At 43.9% G+C, this 23,088-nt stretch overlaps 1 protein-coding gene and 1 long non-coding RNA gene across 3 annotated transcripts in view; both read right to left on the bottom strand.

The window, feature by feature from the left end:
* The window catches only part of CMTM8 (CKLF like MARVEL transmembrane domain containing 8), a 37,769-nt gene extending 16,700 nt beyond the window's left edge, over nt 1–21,069 (bottom strand). The window contains exon 1 of one of the 2 annotated variants that reach the window (XM_021388995.1): nt 20,800–21,069. In XM_021388995.1, the coding sequence (XP_021244670.1) occupies nt 20,800–20,964 (165 nt within the window). In that variant the 5' untranslated portion in view covers nt 20,965–21,069. The remainder of the gene's footprint in view (nt 1–20,799) is intronic. The other variant, XM_021388994.1, reaches the window with a different exon arrangement.
* Nucleotides 16,340–20,695, bottom strand: LOC110394920. The gene is made up of 2 exons (XR_002436025.1): nt 17,579–20,695; nt 16,340–16,521 (listed from the first exon to the last, which is right to left on the bottom strand). It is a non-coding gene; the product is annotated as an uncharacterized LOC110394920 (long non-coding RNA).

Raw genomic sequence — 23,088 nt, 5'->3', positions numbered from 1 at the left:
GGGATCAGTATATAAGTTTAACGACCAATATATTAGTTTACCAAAAGGAATCAATGAGTGCTAGTTCTAAACCTTTCCATTTTAACTTTGCTTGGTGTGTGAACAGCCTTGTTTTCTCTTAATTCTGCTTCACAGGAGCACTGGAGTCACAATAGTCTACTTTTATCTTCGCATCCACCAGGTGCAAGGACTTCTTCCTTGGATTTCACATATATTGTTCTGGACTAGAGTACACTAAGATAGAAAGTTGCTCATTATGGCCTAACAAAGAGTGGAAATTTGCCAAATTGGGGAAAAACAGCTAAACGTCAGCCAATAGTCATTGTGATGAAGCTGAAGGAGAAATAAAGGGGAGGAAGAAGGTGGTTGTACGATCACCTTATGTGCAACTGTGTGTGCCCAGAGGGATATTAGCATATATTAATGAGTTCTTGGAAAAGAATGAATATATATGCCAATGTACTGCATATGTATGTCTTAACTGTTTAAATACAGAACTTCAACTCTGTGAGCGCGTGCTTGATTCATTAGTCACCCAGTACGTATTGTGAGGAATAAAGGAATGCCGCTTTCTAACACCACACTGGAGTTAGAGTTTTCTTCATGGATTTCAGACGACACTGTTCATCCCTCTCTCCCATTTCTAAAACGATTCAGAAGGCTTAAGCAAGGCACCAAGAATGCCTCCTACAAGAAATGAAATTTAAAGCTGGAAAAAGATGAACTCCTCGAAGACAAGCCAGCCCGTGGCTATTATCTAACACACAACATTCAGCTCTGGATATTCCTAAATGCACAACTTGTCAGAAGCCAGAAAACTGTATCATAGAAGGCTTTTCCTCTGTGTGCTCTCCTTCTCGCACTCCTTCATAGGTTTTCAATATTAGTGATTACCAGAGACAGATTAGCAGACCAAACAGCCCAGTAATCCTATCCATTAGAACCACCATGACGCGCTGCTGGTTTAATTGGCCTTACTTCCCTGCAGGAGACCCTGGCAACTGAGCACTGGAAGCTGCAGAACTGTTAGCAGACTAGGATAAGACAACTACACAATGCATCAACGCAACATTTTTTTCTAAAGCAGGGCTATGAGGAATAACCTCATACACTGGCAAAGAAACTGGCTCGAATGATACCTTTACCAAATCTATCTTCTCAGCAGAACACTGGTTGATCATTAACAAGTCATTAAAATGTGTACAAAGCTTAAAGATTGGTCCATGTCCCAGGGCACTTTCCACATTAAATGCTTTAAGGTTTTTGTGGGCTGCATTTGGGAGCACACATCTGCTTACCAGCTGCCTACTGATGCCTGTAAATCCCAGCTTAACACTTATGTTTTGCCTGAGGAATGACACATATAGAGAAGTTTATATAGGTAGCGCAGTTTGCCACGCATTACACATACATTAATTAACTTGTAACACCCTTGCTAGCCATCATTTTATCTAGAGGCAGCCAGGTCTTTGACCACAATGCTCCTTTATCTGACATAACAACATTTTATGCAGGAGACAGCATGATGGATCCTTCCCAGGTCAGTCAGGAAAAAGACCTGGGGTCAGCCACCATGCTAAGACACGCAGAGGTGCTGCATTTGACTGGGAATGCACTGGTTCCTGCTATCAGCTGCTCCATCATTGGCACAGTTTAATGTGAAAACAAAGAGGGGTGGTGCAAAACCTTGCTGCAGACAAACAGCCAGCCTTAAAAAGTGCTTACTTCTCTAGAAGGGCACCCGGTGAAACAGTGGGAAGGCAATGACCTCCACAGTGCTTAATCTCTAAACCTGACCTCAGCCAAGGAGGCTGCCTGGCCTCCTCTCCAGCAGTCATGATAGATGGGAATAAAAGGGAAGGCGCTGCTCCCTCTTCCTGTATGGCACCACCTTCACTTCCATGAGAAACACCTTCCTATTGTTCAGTAATGCTGCTGATGTGAAATTCACCTTTTACAGTCCCTGCAGCTTCCTGACAGTGCTGGAAGAAGTAGTGCTGCTAGGGCCAATGCCATGCGCTGCAGCTGACCGCATCGTGCATCTCCAGGCATTGTTCACTGCAATTCCTGCCGCGCTTTGCCCTTCAGCAGCAGACACGAAAAATATAAGAGTATATTAGATACAAACACAAAAGGATTTGCTTTTTTGCATGCTCTAGGAGGAAATTTTCACTCAGTGCTGTTTTTGAGTATGGACTTTAAAGTTATAAAGCAAAATAGTCACAGAGAAACACACACTACTGGAAGGGACAGACACTCCTGTGTTTTCTAATGGTTCCTTTTGTGCTTTTTAAGAAACAGTACACTTGAAGATCCAAACACCTTCAGCTTTAAAACTAGCAAATAAGTGCCGTGCTTTGATCATTCTTTTTATAACTCTCACTACAAATCACCAAAACAGGCGAAACAACAAGGTTAAGTGTTCTTGTATTTAACATGCAAATATTAATGCATTTTAGAGCTCTGACTAGAAGTTGTAGCTGATTTCTCTAAGGAATAACATTCACAAATAGGTCATTTAAATTGCCGTGGCCCCATGCAAGCAGTATGGGAGCAAAAATGCAGCCCATATGAGCCATGAATGAGACATGGGGATAATTCATTGAGCAGATTTCTCATGAGTCCTGCCATCAAATCCACATGATGCCTGACTTCAAGTTTAAAATATCTCCATACTGATCTTAATTTTAAAATATCTCTGTACAAAATTACATGCAGATTTGAGAGCTGATATTAGTAGCAAACATCAAGTGCATGGTGGGAGGAGTTAAAACAGCCCTGCAGGGCTTCCTTGCTACAGTTTAAGGTTCAAAACAAAACAAAAATCCAAGCAAACAAAGTGGGACACAATACCAGCAGGTTTTTTTTTTTTTAATTCCTATTTTGAGATTTGAAGTTGGGATTTAGACAAGGGAAGGAATTTCTAGGAATGCAAAATCTCATCTTGAGACAGAAAGAGTTTCAAGAATACAGCTGCATTTTTAACTGCAGGGTAGAGTCTGCCCCCACCTTCCCTCCAAAGTAGATTTTTAGTTGGGGTTTTTTGGATACCAAGCTCAACATACCACCTATTGTTTGTGCAAATTTTGTGCCTTTTAACATTAGTTCACAAAGATACAGCATCCTGGCTTGTACCAGGAACGGTGTGGTGAGCAGGACTAGGGAAGTCATCGTGCCCCTGTACTCCGCATTGGTGAGGCCCCACCTTGAGTACTGTGTTCAGTTTCGGGCGCCTCAATACAGAAATGACACTGAGGTGCTGGAGCAGGTCCAAAGAAGGGCAACAAGGCTTGTGAAGGGCTTGGAGAATATGCCCTACAAGGAGCAACTAAAGGAACTGGGGCTGTTTAGTCTTGGGAAGAGGAGGCCGAGAGGAGACCTTGTTGCTCTCTTCAAATACCTGGAAGGTGATTGCAGTGAGAGCAGGGATGGTCTCTTCTTACTGGTGACAGGTGACAGGACAAGGGGAAATGGCCTCAAGTTGTGCAAGGGGAGGTTTAGGTTGGATACCAGGAAAAACTTCTTTACAGAAAGGGTTGTTAAGCACTGGAACAGGCTCCCCAGGGAGGTGGCTGAGTCACCATCCCTGAATGTGTTCAAAAACTGTTTGGATGTGGTGCTCAGGGACGTGATTTGGCCGTGGGTTGTTAGGGTAGTATGGCTAGGTTGCGGTTGGACTTGATCTTGAAGCTCTTTTCCAACCTGAGCGATTCTATGATACAGGAGTTTTTCTGAGAGAGACTGCAGACTTAACGGCAAGTAGTAGAGATATATTGCCTTAGTTAAAGACCATGGTACAGCCATATTGCTCTGGATATAATTCCTCCCATATAATGCACCCACACAAACTGTGAGCGTGTAGGCTTAACTTCTTGCGTACACTGAATGCATGTTTGTCTTCGATACATCGGGAAGCGCGTTCTGAGGAAATGATAACCCTTCTACAGAAAAATTAGAATGAAAGACTGCTAGCTTCAGTAATCTCTAGCTGCCAGAAACCTCCTTTTCTTTTTCTCTTTTATCATGATGTAAACAGGAAAAAAAGCTCAAAAGATCATATATGACTGCCTGAAAGAGTTTTCCCCATTATAGCAATTTATTATCATTATTTTTATTAGTATAGCTATTATTGTTCATGAACATAATGGTAGGAGGGTTTGCTCTTTTCTTTTAATAAATTCATATAAATGAAAAGACATTTGAGATTTTCTTTGTTCTTCTACCTTGACCTTGTCTCTCTTTCTACATACAGACTTCTCCTTAGGGGGACGTTTTATAGTACTGAATCTTCCTTTCTCCCTTCATCCCCCAAAAGAGTTCAAGCTGCCGGGGCTAGAAAAATGCTAGTTTCCCAATGCAATGATTTGTGTAAGTTATTTTTAAGATTTGGTGCATGTGTACAAGTTAAACACACACACCCACAAAGAAAGTCATCCTGCCCTCTTTGTACATTAATAAGGTGAACTATTTTTAAAGGAGAATTCCTAACCATGGTTACTTATGAATTACAACTGATTATTTATGTAGTACACTTTGTTTAAATGGTGTCTACTTTCTTAAGGAGAACAATGCTGTATACAGCTGCTTTATTAATAATGTCATTGGCTCTTTGTTGCTATTTTTACATATCCATCTTCCTGTTAGGCCATGTAAATAGAGATGCCTATAATTAGCGGACGCACAGTATTGTTTCACAAATCCTAACAGCTACCTTACAATAGAAAACTCATTACTTCTTTGGAAATAACCTTACTTCAAAGTTATGTAGCTTTATGACTGTGTGTAATATGATGCAATGGGAAAAACAAAGAGAATATCTGCTAAGAAAGCCTACTGCTGCATTCCATTTCTACTTAAACATCAGTAAAACATCAAATGCTCATTCTTTTTTTTTTATTTTTAGTTTGAAACTATCTTTTCATTTCCAGCTGAACAACATTGAAATCGGTTTTATACAAAAATGCAACATAGCTCTCTGTGAGAGGAAGTCCTCCAGTCACCAACAGTTGAAGCAGTTCCCCGTGCCCGACCAACTGTAGACATGAAAATGAGCCTGTATACAAATTTGCTGTACCTCTTGACTATTTCAATATCTAGGTCCTTATATAAATGTCCAACCCCAGGAACCATTATCCATGTTTTTAGGTAAAGACTTTACAAAGGCCAATTCACATGCTGTAGAAGTACCTCATTGAAAAATCTTTTTTCTTATCTGGGAAAATTGTTTTCCCTCCTAAATGTATTTTGCAGTTAATGTGACAACACAGAAGAACAGCATGCATATATATATATATATAATATATATATTTGCACATGACTTTCTGGAAGCATTTGTGTTCACATACTTCACATTCAGAAAATACTCTTTTGGCTATGTGGGCACAAAGAATTCAACCTACAGAGTGCTCTTTGGAAAGAGATGTCTTAATGCAGAAGTTGCACACGATAGGATTCACCTTATAGAATCATGGAATCACAGAATCATTAAGGTTGGAAAAGCCCTCTGAGATCACCTAGTCCAACTGCCAACCCACCCCCACCACGTCCACTGACCACATCCCTCAGTGCCACATCCACACGGTTCTTGAACACCTCCAGGGACAGTGACTGCACCGCCTCCCTGGGCAGCCTGTGCCAGAGCCTCACCACTATTTCTGAGAAGAAACGTTTCCTAATATCCAATCTTCTCTCTAAATGAGCTGCCATACTGCCAATTACACTAATTGCTGAAAACCTCAGCCTCACTTCAAATCTGAATTTGTCTAGCGTCAGTTTCCAGGTATGTCCTTTTCTCACATCTCCATTAGTACTCATAAATTAAATATACCTTTGTACTAAAAGCTGTGTTGATAAGCGTTGATGAGACACAATTGAAGAAAAGATAATCATAAATTTGTGTGTGTGTGTGTGTTTTCTTTATTATCAGTAGCAGCAGAAAAGGATTTACTTTGAAGGAATCAGGAACAGGGAAAATACTGAATTTTCAGATGAGTTCTATTTAAGAGCCATTATCACTGTTCCACAATTAATGTTTGCAGAGCAGTTTGAGGTGCAAAAGCAACTTCAAGATGAAGAATTCTAAACAAGTGAAAATATTAATGCCAAAGGCAGAAAATTAATTGGACAAACTTGAGAACAGACACTGTGGATCAGACATGCTTTTAGAGCAGTGCTTGTCACCATGCTCCATAAGCTCATTTTTTAGGTTCTGCAGAAAAAACCCACAAGCTTGAAGAACTTCCCACAATGAGCCTGCTTTTTGTGCTAAATACTGAAGTGGTGCATGCAGCATAGGAGAACAAAGTAAAAATGCTCCACAGGATACCTGACACTTGAAATTCAAACTACCAAAGTCATAAATTAAGTATATATATGGCTGTGTGTGTGAGCCAGGGTGTAATGTTCCCCCAACTGCTTCAATGGGCCTTGTGTAAACAAAGAACAAAACAACTGGCTGCAAATGTCAGCTTTTTAGTGCAAGGAAAGCAAGTTTCCAATCAAGAAAAAAAAAATTCATGGCCTGAAGACACTGGTTTATTCAGATTTAAATAAGTGACCAGAGATGATTTAATGCCCCTCAGGTGTCTGCTTTGCTCTTCTGACGGAGGTTGCTGCCCCACAAGGGTGACCGCTGCACACAAAGCTGCTCGTGAATTACTGCACACTGCTGCCCAGCATACCCAAGGTAAACAAATCACTGGTTTGGGTTACAGCTGTACACTGAACTGTGAGCAGCAGCCAACAGCATGGCAGGAGAACTTTTAAACTGTCTGCATTACAGAGCTACCAGCCTGGAATTGGAGCTTCTGTATTTCCTTCCTGTAGTGCATGAACAGAAACATCAAGAAACATTCAAGAACAACGAGTCCTTCTTGGCTGTTGCTCTCCCTGCAGGCATTTATGCCTCACTCTTCCCACAAGAAAGCTAATAGCTTTTGGGTTTTATGCATATTCAGCTCCATTTCTATCTCTAAATCATATTTACCAATAGAGACTTCAAAACTTCTGCAAACTACTTGGGTTACCATGGATTAATGCATGAGTGCCCAATCTTTTGGCTTGCCTGGGCCACATTGAGTGAAGAGGAATTGTCTTGGGCTGTGTAAGTTGCTTAAAAAGTAATGCTGCCTATTTATTTCCATGGAAACCACAGCACAATAACACTATTTGATACAGCAAATTCTCAGCTACAAAACACCGTTTTTCAACATAGTCACCACCATTAGCTATGCACTTTCATCACCAGTGAAGGAGGTTGTGGCCCACCGTTGCCACTGCTGAAACACACCACCTGCCACCTCACTGTGCCAGCATCCACTGTTTGGTCCTCATAAACATTCACCAAGTGTTGATGCATGCCAGTGGGTGCCATTTTTTCCACAGGGAGGAATTCAATTCTACACCTTTGCTTCAGATGCACTTCCATGTCAGATGCCATTTTGTCAGACTCCCCCTCTGCTGCCATCTGTCACACGGCAACAAAATGTAATGGAATATTGGTGGGAAGGTTCAACATTTACTGCCATACCACCAACATCTACCTCTGACATTGTGGGCCAGCATAATAAAACAAGAGGCACTACTTTCGGAGCAGCCCTCATCAAATATACGTTACAAATACATGAGTAACAAAACATCTTAATTTATAATATTTTTCTTAAAACATTAAGAAAAGAGAGGAACAAAACCATAAAACCAGTGGGATATTTGACCATGTTTTTGTGAAACTAATGCATCAATCTGGCTCGATGGCAGTGGCTGCAATTCTTAGTGAGCTCTCAAGGTGTTCATTGGAGATTTTTGATGAAATTTTACCTTGCCTGTGCTTCATCCTTGAAAACAGTTGCTCACAAATGTGCATGCTGCCAAAAAGTGATGACATGAATAAAGTGTGACAGTAAAGCAAAGGATATTTTTCTCTGTTAAGATAAGGATTATGAAAGTCTGGCAAAGATACATGATCAGATTTTTGAGCTGAATATCTGATTGCAATTCTCTACATTCCATTTGAAAATTTCCAGGTCGTTTATTTACACGGACTGAAAATGGTGTCGCAAACATAAATTGATGATTTTTTTTTTGCAATCTTGAAACCTATTCTCAAATTCCTTCATCAAAACAGAAAGCAGAGCTGTGTATTTTTCACTGTTCAAAGCACTGTGTTTAGCCAATGTATCACAATGCATACAACTGTTTGCCATCTCTTGAGTCAGCACTGCACAGCACTGCTCTCCTCATGCCCTGATTTCAGTCAGCACAGGGTTAATAGCACACCTGTGGTTTGGTTGTTGCTGATTGATGGGTGCATGCCTGGGGTCAATCTGCAGTGAAGAGCTGCCACCTTTATAGTGCAGGGTCATGGCAGTGCCACATTGCCAGCTGTGCCGGGCTGTGGGTTGGACATGCCTGAATTAGTGGGTCCCCCACACCTGAGCAATTTATAAGTCACGGTGGAAAGGTATTCCCTATACACTACCCTTCCAGCTCCTCTGCAGGCACAGCACTTTTCTCTGGACAAGTGTGTTGTTAGCCTGAAGACCAGTACAACTCCCAAAGATATCAGCAAAGCATGCTCACCTTCCCAGCACAGATTGGAATTTTGTCCCAAAGAAGATGTCAGCCTGAGACCCAAATAAATCTAAACAAAATACAAGCACTGCATGCTTGCTTTCCAGCCTAACCTACCCACTCACCCTCACCCATCACAGAAGATGAGGCAGAAGGTCAGGACACATGGCTGCATCTCATGTCATGGCTTCATGCATAGCACAGACTGAACTGTGCAAGGAGAGGACACTACTGGCCACCAGTGGAGGACTCCAGCAGATTGACAACTTGAGGGCAGCCACCTCGCCAGCCTTCGGCACCAACCTTCTAGCTGCTTACCAGTCAGCTCCTTCTGCTGTGCTCAGGTCACAAGATTGCTGTGGTTTAGGGACACGGGGACGGGGTCCGTCTCTGGCTTGGTGCAGGCGGTCATGAATAGCAGGCAGCTGGTGGTACCAGTTCCCAACAGTGCAGCAACTGACTTCACTGCGAGCTGTCTGCATTTGACCTGCAGTTCAGTAACAGCAAATGATACAGCGTGCACACCAGGTTACAAGGGAGAGAGCTCAACGTAATGCAACAACAGCCAAGGAGCTGAGGGGGTTACAGGCTGAAGCTTTGCTCTAGTTGCAGGCTCTGCTCCCATCCAAGTAGCTCTTCTGGAAAATTGGAGCCTTTTCCTTTAGTTTTGTTTAAATTACAACATCCCCACTATATACAACCAACTAAATGATATTTACTTAGCTCACTTCCACACCTTTCCCCTTTCCCTTGCCTCAAACTCAGACCACAGCTTTCTTCCCAGTATTTTCATCCTGAGGATTACAATAGAGCAGATACAATAAGGAGGTCTTAGTAGTCTTTGTTCAAATACACTTTGCTGAGTATTTCAGCTATCTACCTCCCACTCAGAAATGCCTGTTTTCCCACTGAGGGGGAAGGGAAGGCCAGTAAACTGATATTGGCATTTTCTTTAAAAGGTCTGTGTGCGGGGCCAGAGCTACTTAGTATGTTTTCCCCAGAAAGCATTATTTTACTTGTTTCAAGTCAAAGGTGGAAAATTGAATCAAAGAGGGAAAATTCTTTAGAAAGCTTAAAACCAGAAGACGACAAAAAGAAGTACTTTACAGGTTCCATTACTTCAAGCTACCAACTATTCCCACATTAAAATCCTCACATTGAAAACTCAGCCTCCTGAACTGTGCACAGAGACACGTCACGTAGTGTCCTGCAGCAGACAAATTACAGGTCCTAGCAAACAAAACTGCAAGCAGAAAGGAATTAGGCTTCTGAAGGACTAGCTGGGAGCTTTGCTTGTTCACACAAGGGGAAAACGAAGAACACTGCAAGTATAGCAACTTGCCTTTGATACAGGAGAACGCATATGCAGCCTCATATTAATCAAATGATGAGGCAGGCAAGTCATGGGACACATTCATTTGCTGGATAGGAACAAAATGACTAATGATTCACCACGAAGCAAGATACTTGTATCTGAGGCATACTTGACCACAGGCAGCTTTAAAGAAATACATACATTAGACATTTGGGCTACAAAAGGGGTTGTCTGAGGAAGGACTGGCACAGCTTCCCTTTTTACCACCAATCAGCAGCTCTGTTCTAGCCAAAAAACCCCAACAAAAAACGCATGCACAGAAGGGGTAAACAACCTTGCAGCAAGACATTGCTTTGAAGCAATTTTACTGTGCCTTTCATTTTCCCGAAGTCAGTTTCAGTACAATAGGTCAAACAAACAAAGGGTAAAGAGTTGGGCCCCTCCCAGTCTCTATTTAATTTGACACCAAGTGCTCCACACAGAGGTCTCAGGGAGGAAAGCCTTAAGGAAGGTAGTCTCTTTCATTAGACTAATGCACGGCGGAGGCCTAAGCAACAACCCAGGAACACTTCTTTCTTCATCACTGAACGGAAGGAACAAAGCTGATCCTTCACCAAAGGCAACAAGCGGGTAGGAAATGACAGTAGGAAAGGAGCTGCTGATTTGTAGGAGCCCAGCAAACAACGGAGGTGCTGATGAGTACGCAACCTCCTTGTAGCTGGGCTTCTCTGGTCTTTGCATCTCATGCATGGAGATATCGAGATGTCTGAAGTTGATGGGAATTTTACAACAGATTTTAATAGCATCAAAACCCAATTCATTATAACCTTCTCTTCATAATAACTGTTTTGATTCCCATCCACTCATCTGGACTCTATTTGCGTCATGTCTCAAGATCATCTTCTTGTTTGTCTATATAAAGGAGAAATAACAGCCAGCGCAAGTCAAAATTGTGTTCTAAAATGCAGTTCTCCATGATATTTTGTTGTACACGAGACCTAAATTGAAGAGGTATATTGAAAAAAAATAAGATCAGTAGAAAACACTCCATTTTGAAATGACAATGACTGCAAGCATAGTTTGGGGGCTTTTAGGGGCTAGCATTCAACTACTCACTTTAGTAAGACAGTGAAATCTGAATGTAACCAAGCTCCGAGAATTCCATCTCATTTATTGCTGTGTGCTCTGTTTAATTTTAACTTGACCTGGCAAAATATTTCTTAAGATTCCCCATCTCATCTCTGACACACTGTCCTGACTTGCTTACTTTAGGCAAACATTTGCTAGACAGTCCTCTGTTACTGCACAAAGAGAACATCAAGTTCTTTGTGCAAATGTCTGGTCATGTTTCACGATGGTCAAAGCCTAGAAAAAAATCCCAAATGTGAACAAAATGTTTGTAAACCTTATTCTGTGTTCCTTATTTTTGCTGAGAAGAGAAACAGGAAAAAATCTTTAAACATACTGAAACGAATGACAAAGATGCGATTAGTAACATGAAAAGTTGCTTATCATTATTTCACCCTTTTCAAGTTTCGTCATTCAACTACAGTTGTGTAGGCCTGTGTCATATGTTTAAAACTGGTTTTATACATCTTTACACGGAGATCAGAATTCAAACAGAAATCGCACCACAAGAGATCCCATCGAGTGGCTCACTGCTTTCCTTTTGTACACTGTCCTTTAAAGCCAAGTCCCATTACTGTAAGATTTACTCAAAACAGTAAGAACTGTGGTTTTCCAAAACTAAATATACTAATTTCTCAATTATAATTATCTTCCTGTTCAGTAGGAATTTTATTTGGTATTTAGACTCTGAAAATAGCCAAATTCACATGCATTAGGAAAAAACAACAACAACAAAGAACAACCAACAGAACACTAATAATATACTGTTTGTATGGTGCTACACCTTAGCGATGCCATGAGGAAGAAGAAATGTTTTCATCCTGGAGGTCAGCTGGCCCTCCACAAGAGACAACAGTTGTGACTGTCCTGTGCATACCAATGAGCACTGCTTATGCACACAGTGAGGCTCCAAAATATAGATCAGAAATTCCAACAGAGATCTTGCTTTTCCGTGTATCCACTCATTTCTTATACTGAAGAACTGTGTAGCTTTTTCTAAAATCTTTCCTTTCTGGGAGATAGTGGTAGGTCTGACCACAACCCAGTATGCCCATTCTGCCTCATGCCTATAGCATTCACGGTTAACTCAGCGTAAAGCATCTATTTACTTAAAAGAAAGCCCCTTCAGCAATGCAAGAACCAAGCATGCCACAGTAATTCACCAATAACCTCCTAAATCATCATATTACTGTTGCAATATTGTTTTCAAATGCCACAGCATTTTATCATGTCCAGCTATAGTTCTATGAAACCATTAATGATGGATGTCTCACAGTGAGCAGAGCCTGTTCTTTCAGCTGCCTCATATCTCTTACCATAAGACCTTGTTTTGCCAAATACTTATGGTAGGAGCTGCACCTTCTATGTGATCTGTGCGAAGCCCAAGGAAAGGCTGTCCCAACGGAGATCCTGCAGAGCAGACCTTCAGCAAGTTGCCCAGAGCTGTGGGGCAAGAAGGCTTGGAGGAATAAAAGAACCAAAAAACAACCCCCCCAAAAAAAACAATGAAAACCCTTAAAGAATTATAAAATTATGACTGGGACAAAGAGGCAGAGGAGTGAGCAAGTCAGAGGTAGGTGCAACCATATGTTAAAATAGCTTTCTGTTAAGTAAGCAACAGTGCCAGAGATAAAGTTCTTCACACATCTTCATTCTATCCCTACTAAATACACATGGTGCTGCAGTCTGTAATTACAGGACCACAGATTTTCCTCTCCTCTGTAACACCACCTGCATGCAGCAGCAGAATGGATAGCCATCTTCAGAATTTTAAAGAGAGTGCACTAAAATTAAAGTCAAAAGTATCCACTTCTTGACAAATTTTTGCTGGAAAACTGCTTCTTTTTCCCCCCAGTACTTAACGTGGCATTGCACTTTGCATCTTCTGAACATAGCTCTTACTGACTTGGCTATGACTGCATATAGTCATTTATTGTGCACCTTAGACTCAAAGCCAGTTACCCAGAAAAGAAGAAGAAAAGTGAGTACACTGAAAAGCCCATCTTATTTGCCCTACTTAGCATCCCGCACGAACACTGCTCTGCAGGCTAAAGATAAAACTCAGATTTTCCAAGGAAGCTATTGGCCAGGAGAGCATCTTTTCTCTTTGAGTAATCCCTTTCCTTACTCACGACTGCCTTCTTCCAGTACTGTACAGAGCACACAATACCCTAGTCCACTCCCAGGAAAACCTCCCTGTGCCAGGACCATGACAGAAGGTCCTTGATGAAAACAGCACGTGTCGTAGCTGTACTCTGAGCCTACAGAAGACAACTGTGCACTAGTTTACGCCTTGTGACCTACATCATCAGTAGCAGGCATCCACCCACAGGATCACCCTCCCTCACCCGATCCTGTCAGAGGTTGCCCTGAAGGGTATCCAAGCGGAGACATCCAAGGCAGATGTTATCACTTAAGTGCCATTTTTAAGATACACTCTAGAGGTTTAACTTTTGATGGAGGCTTCTTCTGTTTGTCCCTCTGCCTCTCAGGGTTTCACTCCTGCCTGAAACACCCACCATATCTCCATTTTTAAGTTTCTGCCATACCTCCTCATATTTCAAAACCGCACGGCCTTGTGTGTGCTATTATCTGCTGCAGGAGTTGCAGCCTTGGGAATAGTGCGATCGTCAAATGGAAAGAGACGAGGCTGCTAGAACACGTGTTGAAGGAACTCTTTAATGTAATCGCTACACATACATTAAAGGGGAAAAAAAAGGATCTTGTAAGTGGCTGTCTCATTTCCAGGCTAAAAGAATGGAGCCTGTGCAGAACAGTGTCACCTTGAATCTATTTAAACACAGGCCTGGATAAAGCAGGCACATTTGAAGCCGATGACAGAAACCTGTCTTGTTTTCAGGTATGAAGCAGAGGTTTTTACAGGTTTCCTTTTAATTTTTGCTCATCGGGCTATCAGCTAAACACAAACAGCAATTACTGGAGATGATGATCAGAGAGGCTTTCCCCAAATGGCCCCCTTCAAACCCTGATGAGGATTTTTCAATATATTTGTTCTTTCTAACTAAATGATGATGTATCCAATGACCGTTACAACAAATTGCTGATTATAACCATACTTACTCACTTCATCTCCATTCCACAAGTTCTGATTTTAGCGCATCTCAAAGTGGACCAAAACCACTGAGGCTGCCCAGAACAAGCTGGTGTTACAGCCTTGCTCTAATGACACCAGTGTGATGAAGCCCTTTTTGTTTTGCTTTGGAGGTTTTGGCCCAGCAAACCTGTGGTTGCACCCACATCATCTGCACACAAATATCTTGCAAAAACAAAGGGTATGAACACACGCTCGTGCTCTAACTTGGTAAAAGTGGAGTCATGCTCAGGACAGATCCAGTGCAGGAGAACCAAGCCCCCAGCTCTCCTATTTCACTCATTTAAGCTTAGCTCCAAGCCTTCCTCTGGCCAGTCCCAGCTCCCATGGAAAATGGTGACTCAGTGCTCCTGTTACGCAGGCCACTTCTTCAGAAGCAGGTGAATCAGTGCTAGCAGCTTCCACAGGAACTGGCTGAACAGAAATGCCTTGCCAAAGATCTGACAGGCACTAAAATTCATTTGTGTGTTGATCCTAGAAAAGAGGGCTTGGTGCTCTCTCCAAGGGCAGTAGTTCTACTGCTTTTCTGGAATGGAAGCAGGAATGAGTGCAGAAATATCACAGTGCACAGCGCCAACTTCGCAGGCACACATGGGAGTGCTCCCCGCAAACTGGAGTGGGAGTGAAAGGCACCTGCTGCTGTTGCAGGGGATGAAGCACGTTGCTAATGGGTAAGACCAGCAGTCAGAAAGCTGGGAGTCTCTTATGGTTCTGACCCCCAGCCCATTCACCTTTTTGTCTTCCTCCTTTCTCTGTTTGTGTTTTTACAGTGTTACCAGCAAATGCACCACTTCACCATACATGGCATGGAAAACAGGTTTTTCCATAGGCATAGACTACTTCAAGGTACTCTCATGGGGGTCTGATCAGTATGTAACAAATGACTCAGAGGAGAAGGCAGGAGTTCCAGTGCAGAAAGAGGAAAACAGACCATGACACAAAGGGGAAAAGAACACATGCATAGGAAAGAGAGGACAAGATAAGTCAAGGATTCGTATTCATTTTAGGACAGAAGCAGCGTCAAGAATCTCCAATGTTTGCTGTATCTGACAACACCACTGCCCACTATGTATGTGTCTTCACAAGCAACTCAGTTCCCACAGTACAATTATCCAGGGATGCAGAACTTAAAAAAAAAATAGTCTTCCACATCTTTCATCATTGCTTCCTTAGACCAGTGGGGTAGCTGGAAAAAGGCAGCTTACAGGGATGGAAAGCTGGTCTCTTTGCGGCTGCATCGCCAGCCCTCATCCTCAGACCGCAAGGTTTCAGCCTCAGCACTGACCCCACACGAGTGGTGTAGGCACAGAACCATGCTAAAGCCAAGCAGCCAGGAGGCTGTGCTGATTCCATTAGAAACAGTGGGAGGACTGAGCATTTTGGCTACAGAAGGCCAAAAAAAATATTCAAAATTGCCTTTGGGTTGTATAAGAATTTTTGCAGGTACACAAGAAAAGGATTGTTTTCTAGAGTTTGGCAGGGGTGAGGGAGAAGGAATTGTATTATATTCACTATCCACCCAAGAACAAAATTGATGTTTAAGTATGTCTTTAAAGCATTCCTCTCATGAAGAGATAATGGCATTTCACACATATTCCACCTTAACCTTGAGGTATTGAGACTATTTTGCATTTTTGACCTTTTGTAAAATATCTGCATTCAATTTGAGAGGCATTTTCACCCTCTTACCATGTCAGTCCTCATACTGCTCTACCTGCACTTGGAGTAGGTCCCACACCATTTCCAAAGCTTCTATTTTCTTGCGTGTCACCAAACACTTCTCCCAAGGAAACACCCTGACCTTGTCCAGGAAATCAGAGGCCTTTAGGAAACAGAACTTAAATGAACAATATGATCTTGGAGGCAGATGGAAGTCACACAGAAGTACAAATGCATGACACCAAGGACAGCACTAGTTAGTGGTGGAACAATGGCGCCTGAAAGAAGTGAGAACTGAAACCTGAATTCAGGGAGAGTTTTGCCTGATCAAGAGCAAAGGAGAGAGCCTAGACTTTGAACTGTGTGCTTTCTTATTCATGTGCAGAGAAGTGAAGCTTCTGAATGAAGTGATTGATGAGAACAGAGTAGCTTTCTCCCTCAGTAATTCAAAGTGAATCATTTTAAGACTATGCTTATGTGCACCTCTTTCAGGCAAAGCACTTGTTCAGCACATCAGAAGACGCCTCGGCATTGCCAACTTCATGCATGCAGACACATTTTGATTGCAGTAACAATTTTATTACAAAAAGGAAAAAAATCTCAACTGTTAATGACCCCAAGACAAAGTGCTGGGGCTGCTCAGGTGAGGGAAGGAGCTTCAGGAATCTCCCTCTGTGTTTCAGAGGCTGTTCCAAGAACTCGGGGTGCAGGAGCACGGCATCTACACAAGAGCTCTGAACTGCAGGCAGAGAAAAAGCAAAATGCAAGGAAAGTTTTAAGAACGAAGTATCATTTTTGTCTTTTAAGTTTCCCACAGTACACATTCCCACTGTACTGTTTTTCTTAACATTTCTGTGATTTCATTGCTAACAATTCAAAACCTGAAAACCTGATAAAGATTTTGATGCATCTCTTAGGCTTTTACTAAAAGGGGAAAAGCCCACTGCATAAACATCTGGAAATGACCAGTTCTGCTTTTGGTAACTTCTGTTTCAAATTTGACAGTATCTATTTAATATTCGGAGGCTCACCATTGCCCTGGAATAAGCAAGTTAAACAAGATTTCCTCCCTGAATTAAACTTTCAAAGGTTCATTTGAAGAATAAAGAAACAGTCATCAAAATTATTTTTATTCTCCAGAAACGTAAATGTGAAGCACAGTTTTATGCGGCGCTAATAACGCAAATAAGCACCTCTCAGGCTTCTATTTCAAGCACCTATCTCATTCTGGGCATTTCACTCAAAGAATAATGTATAGCATTAATCAGTACAGCATAAGGAAACATGACTGTAATTACAATTTACTCAAAATTACACCATCGCAAGCTTTCACTTGCAGCTGCGGCGTAACAACCTCCCAGACCTTTTCCAGCTAGGTAATATTTGGTTTTGTTATGGACAAATAGCCATCACAAGCCTTAAAATTACTGGGGCAAGTTTTGAGAGACTCTGTATCTAGCAACACACTGGTGTGAAGCAACAGTCTGAAGAAATCAATGTCATTGTGCTAGAAAGTAAATATCTTTGTAACCACATCCATGGCAACCACAAAACTCCACTTCTGCAAAGTGATCCATAATGCTTGACTTGGGGAACTGATTGAAAGCTCTGAGGAGGTATCGCTTGCCACCGTTTATCTGAGCCATAAAATTCTCACGAAGACAAATAGAGAATTTTTCCAGGCCATCATTGTACGGAAAAGAAACACTCAAAAGACATCTCTGGAAATTGCTATACTTGTTTCTTTTGAAAATTTAAATCCTCCTTTTCAGGGAGTATGCTCTGGGAATCAGTACCTGTTACATTCTGCAGGATGCATTCTTACTGCAGTGTTAACTCAGGCAATTGACAGCTGAAGTCACCGAGATGCAGAGAAATTCCTTCTGCTGCTAGCAGACACCCAGTCCACTGAGGCCAGCAAATAGAGATCTCCTGAGTCAGGAGCCACTGCCCTGCTCAACACACATCACGACTTCTGTGTAAAACTTATTTGGATAAACATCCACAAGCCAAAGCTGCGTTTTACACCAGTACCCAAAGGCCTGTCTTAGAAACCCAGTGGTATTTTCTACTGCTCTCTGTGCTAAAATACACCGACCCCAGTTCTTTCCCTAGCCAACAGCAGGAAGCCTCACATGCCCTCTGGCCGCACAGAAGGCAATGGACATCTGCCATCACCTGGTAATTTACAACTGACACTTCCAGCCGCAGCTCTATGCTCACTCGCTGGATGCATGCAGTTCCAGACCCAACGGCGTTACAGTGTAAAGCTGAACCAGGTGCGGATACACAGCTCCATCACTGCTGAATATGCATGGCTAACCTCACCCTGGCTTTATGCTCACTTTAAAGCAGCTACATAAAGACAGATAATACCTTACCCATCATCAAACCTGTCTTTATAAAGCCAACGTATCTTGAAGCAATTGGAAGCAGCAGGTTGAGTTAACGGCAGACTTGTGTTTTACAGTACTGCAAAGAACCTCCTCCTGGGAGCTGATAAATCTGAATGAACCATATCTGGTTACCAGCCCACCTGGAAATGCACACAGTCATTACTCATCTTCACAGCACCCACGTCAAGGAGGAGAGGGCAGGAAGAATAACAGAGACTTGCCCTTTATCTACACAAAGAAGAGAGCTCTTGTTTCAGGACAAGGAGCCACAAACTGCAATGTGCACATTGCTGACTGACAGCAGCAGTTATCAAACATGCAGCGCTAACCCTTCAGTGCTCCTGCTTCAAGCCCCTGGCTTAGCTTTAACACAGCATCCTAACAAATGCGGGGTCTAGCTGATGAGTGGGTGAGCAATGAAAGCTGTTCCTAAAAGCAGCCCCACTCCCTGCCCATCTAGCTGGTGTCTCAGAGCAGGGCAGCAGAAGCACAGCTATGTAGGTGCCTACACAGCTGCTGCAGCATGGCGCGCAGGCTGAATACGATCCATCAGGTTGAGAACTCCCAAGGTGAAACACAGACACAGATACAAGCCTGTCGCATTTACAGGTTTGCAACTTTTTAGCAAAGGGCAGTGCTGACAGCTGAGGGGATCAGTTCTGAAGGTCAGAAACACCCTGAGCAGCCAATCTGTGCAGGCAAGCCACCACTTTGAGATACACTGGACAATCAGAACAGGAAGGAATTGATATATTCGGTGCCAATTTGAAACCCAGATCTTATATGAAGCTAGTCATGCTCTGCTAAAGCACACTTTCTCTCAGAAAAAAATCATACAGAACTAGTGGAAATGGTTTGACCAAAATTTAGTGCCTAATACACACAAATATATATATATATATATAAACATCCAAATAAAACTTATTTGATTTTAATCACTTCAGGTAATTCAATCTAAAAGTATTTACTAGTATGTTTTCCCTTCATTTCACAGAACAGCATCTCCACCTCCTTTAAAATAAGTGGGGCTAAAATAAGCAGTTAAGCTGAGAAGCATTGGAATTTCCTCGTGGATGCTATCTGTCAGTAATTCTGTAGGCTTGCCTTGATGCTGTTAATCTTCTATTAGAATTGTCCTCCTTTCTCTCAAACACTCCATCATAAACCAGGATAAGTTTATCTACTTCAGAGACTTCCGTCAGCTCCCCTGAACTGCCCAGGGACCACACATCCTCACTACTGATCAGTAAAAGTACGTGAGTGGAAGTCTGCAGTGGAGACACAACTCTTCACTGGCCTACAGAGTCAGGTAGCTTTGAAGTTCTTCTCAAAGCTGCCAAACATGTTTTCCCCGAGGTACTTTTGAAATTTAGACCAAACTTGGCTCTAAGTGTCAATATTTAAATAACTCAAGCACCTCAACACGCTGACTGAGGAATCATCTTGTAATTATTCTACAAGGCAGGGATGTGTGAAGGAAACAAAGTCTCCCCGGAACCATCATCACTTTGGAAAGGAAAGCCACACAGGTATCATCACCTGTCAAGCCAAACGGGAAAGCACACATTAAAGGATCAGTCATCAGGAGCCTGTCCATGCCTCATGGCCGTGCAGCTCCATCTACGTTCAGCTGACATACTCATAGCCAGGCTGAGCGTACAGTGTTCCAGTGTTCCCCCAGCCAGGCCTAGGGAATGCCCTGGGCAACTCTCTCTTACAGTTTGGATAAGGTACAAGAAAGGTTCAGAATTTTCTTGTAATTAGTAACTGAAAAAGAATGGAAAGATGCTTTTCTTTCCACAACTAAGACCTTTATTCAAAGATGCCCCGCACGGTGAAGACTCCCCTGCATCTAACCACTAAAACCTGCCTACAGCCAGCGACCTCAAGCTTCGCTGGGTAATTTTATTGGAAAGGGAGGAACCAGAAGTCATGCCACCGCTCTAGTGAAGCACAGCGCCTCCAAATGTAAAGAACCTGGTTTAGTATGTAATATTTCCACTATCATCAAAGCAAAAGCAACACACGGGAAAACTGGCTTGGGCAACAAGCCCTTTAAGCTCCTTCATTACCACCAGCGCAGATGAGCAGGTTCAGAGATGCCACATGCCTGCTGCTTCACACTGAGGTGGGCACCCCGTGCCACCACGACGCACAACTGAATCGCAGCGCGTGCCTGCTCGCATCTCACCACGTCCTGCGAAAAACAGAATTATCAACAAATCCACAGGGCTCCCATCCTTCCCGGCATACGTATATCTATCTAATCACTGGGAGCACAGGGAAATGTTGTTATTGACTACAAAACGGAGAGCAGCTGTTTAATTGACTCCGGCACGACGGCTGTCGATGCGCTATAGCACACGAAGCACACAGAAGTTCAGAAGCGCCTCCAGAAGTTACTCCTCAGCCCGAACTCTCCGCGCTACGAGGGCTGACGGGACCGCGGGAGACCACGGGCTGCAGCCGGCGCTAGCCCGGTGCCACCTCACCTGCTGCACCCTGCAGCGGTTGGTCACTTACTGATGCATTTTTCAGGCGACCAACCGGCTGAAACTAAGGCAGAACTTCTTAGAGCGACGACCCGGAGCTGCCGTGCCCCCCCGCCCCGCCGCACTCACTATCTCGGCCACCATGAGGAGCCCGGGCGGGGTCCGCAGGAACTCCCTGTCGTAGGCGAGGGTGCTGGAGCTGGCCGACAGGTTGGCGGTGAAGGAGCTGCTGGTGGTGGTCACCGTGTGCGAGCGCGAGCGCGGCGGCTGCTCCAGAGGCGGCGGCGGCTCCATGCTTCGGAGCTGCCCCGCGCCTCCCGGCCGGCCTCGAGCCCAGCGCCGGGGCGGGGGCAGCGCCGGGGGCGGCCGCCTCGCGGGCGGCGGGAAAGGCTCCGCTTTGTGCGGCCCCCGGCGCCGCGGGGGGGGAGAGGCGGGCCCGCGGGGTGCAGAGTCTCCGGACAGGCTCCGCGGCCGTGTGGGGAGCGTGGGCCGGGCTTAGTGGGGTAGGGGAGCCCAGCGCTTGGGAGGGCTGTGTGGGGCCAAATAGCGCAGCCAGCGGCAGCAGGGAGGTGATCGTCCCTCTGTGCTCCGCGCTGGTGAGGCCGCATCTCGAGTGATGTGTTCGGTTTTGGGTCCCTCACTACAAGAAGGACATTGAGGCCCTGGAGCGTGTGCAGAGGAGGGCAATGAAGCCATGAGGGGTCTGGAGCACAGGCCTTATGAGGAGCAGCTGAGGGAGGTGGGATTGTTCAGTCGGGAGGAGGCTCAGGGGAGACCTGATCACTCTCTGCAAGTGCATGAAAGGAGGCTGTGGCGAGGTGGAGGTCGGCCTCTTCTCCCAGGTAGCAGCGATAGGATGAGAGGGAATGGCCTCAAGTCGTGCCAGAAGAGGTTGAGGTTGGATATTAGGAAGAATTTCTTCTCAGAAAGAGCAGTGAGGCACTGGCACAGGCTGCCCAGGGAGGTGGTGCAGTCACCATCCCTGGAGGTGTTAAGGAACCATGTGGATGTGGCACTGACGGATATGGTCTGTGAGCAGTCACAGGCATGGGTTGATGGTTGGACTAGATGATCTTAGTGGTCTTTTCCAACCTTAAAGATTCTATAATCCTACGATTGATCTGGAGCTGCTTTCTGACTGCAGGATCTTTATGCACACAGAGGTGTTGGGCTTTCTTCCAGAGCAGCTGTGGAAGCCCGTGGTTGGTATGCACCATTTGATTGGCCCATCCACAGTTGCCCAGCATTGTCTACCTGCACCATCACTTGTGGCCAGCAGTGATGGTGACATGTTGGGGACACGGGTTGCTGCAGGTGGTCTGTGGGAGTGGGACCACCACAGAGGGTCACAGGCAGGCACCCTGACTTGGAAGGTGCTGCAGCCCTCTGAGAGCTTAGATTGGGGATTTAGCTGGCGTCTCCCAATCTCCGTGGTGCGGGAGGCATTGTAAAAGGCAAACACTGAAAGACACTGGAAATGAAAACTATGAGGTCATTATTAATCTATTACCTGACAGTGCTGAGCTGTTCCTTAACCTGTATTTGTTAGTTCTTTCCAGTCTAGTCTTAAGTGTCCCCTTTAAAAAAAAAAAAAATCACTTCTGGGTCATTTAAGAGCTTCTAAAGCAATCTTCCATTGCACAGAGAGCACGGTGTTTCAAGAACAAGTCAGCAGGTGATAGCTTCCTTCAGCATTCAGGAATTCTCATTAGTGAAGCGTTTGTAAGTGGCAACTCAGTGAAACTGAAGTGTTTTCCATATGTCTGGTGGCTATTGTCCTCGAATTGTTTACTGCTGCTCTCCTGCTGGCTAACAAAGGATGGGTTTGCAGTGTTACCTTTCAGCAGGGGACTGAACGAGCTGGAGAGGGAGGAGGAGGATGCACAGTTTCTCCCAGCAGTACGGGAAATGTGAATTACCCAGAGGAACTGCTGCTGCTTCTTGACTGTGCCTCCCTCGCTGTGTAAGTGTGTCACAACACAGGCTCCACGGGAGTGCTTTGAAGGTGAGCCTTGGCTCGGGATCAGTGGAGCCTCTGCATACTCAAAGGCACGGGTGACTTTGCTTTGAGGTGGCAGAAAAGATGTGGCAGAGTTCTGCAAACACGAGCTGCAGGTCATCAGAATGAGCTGCCGGTTACTCAGTGTGGTATGATCTACAGATACACTGTGCAAGAAAAAAAATGTAGACCATTAGCAAACCACACACTTAACATGTCCTAACACATTTAACATAGCATCTCAATCATAAATAAACGATTTTACACTTTTTACTATCTTTTTTTTGTTTGTGTGGAGTTACCAGTGATTTTGAATTAGTTGCACGCCTGTTTTATCCCCTTTAAAAATAAGAGCTGAGATGGTAAGGAAGACTATGCATTGGTCTGTGCAGAGACCAGCTTCAGCTGGCTTGCAAATA

The sequence above is a fragment of the Numida meleagris genome, chromosome 2 (assembly GCF_002078875.1).
Source record: "Numida meleagris isolate 19003 breed g44 Domestic line chromosome 2, NumMel1.0, whole genome shotgun sequence".
Classification (NCBI taxonomy): Eukaryota; Metazoa; Chordata; class Aves; order Galliformes; family Numididae; genus Numida; species Numida meleagris.
The sequence above is the reverse complement of the archived record's forward strand: the minus strand, read 5'-3'. Positions and strand labels throughout refer to the sequence as shown.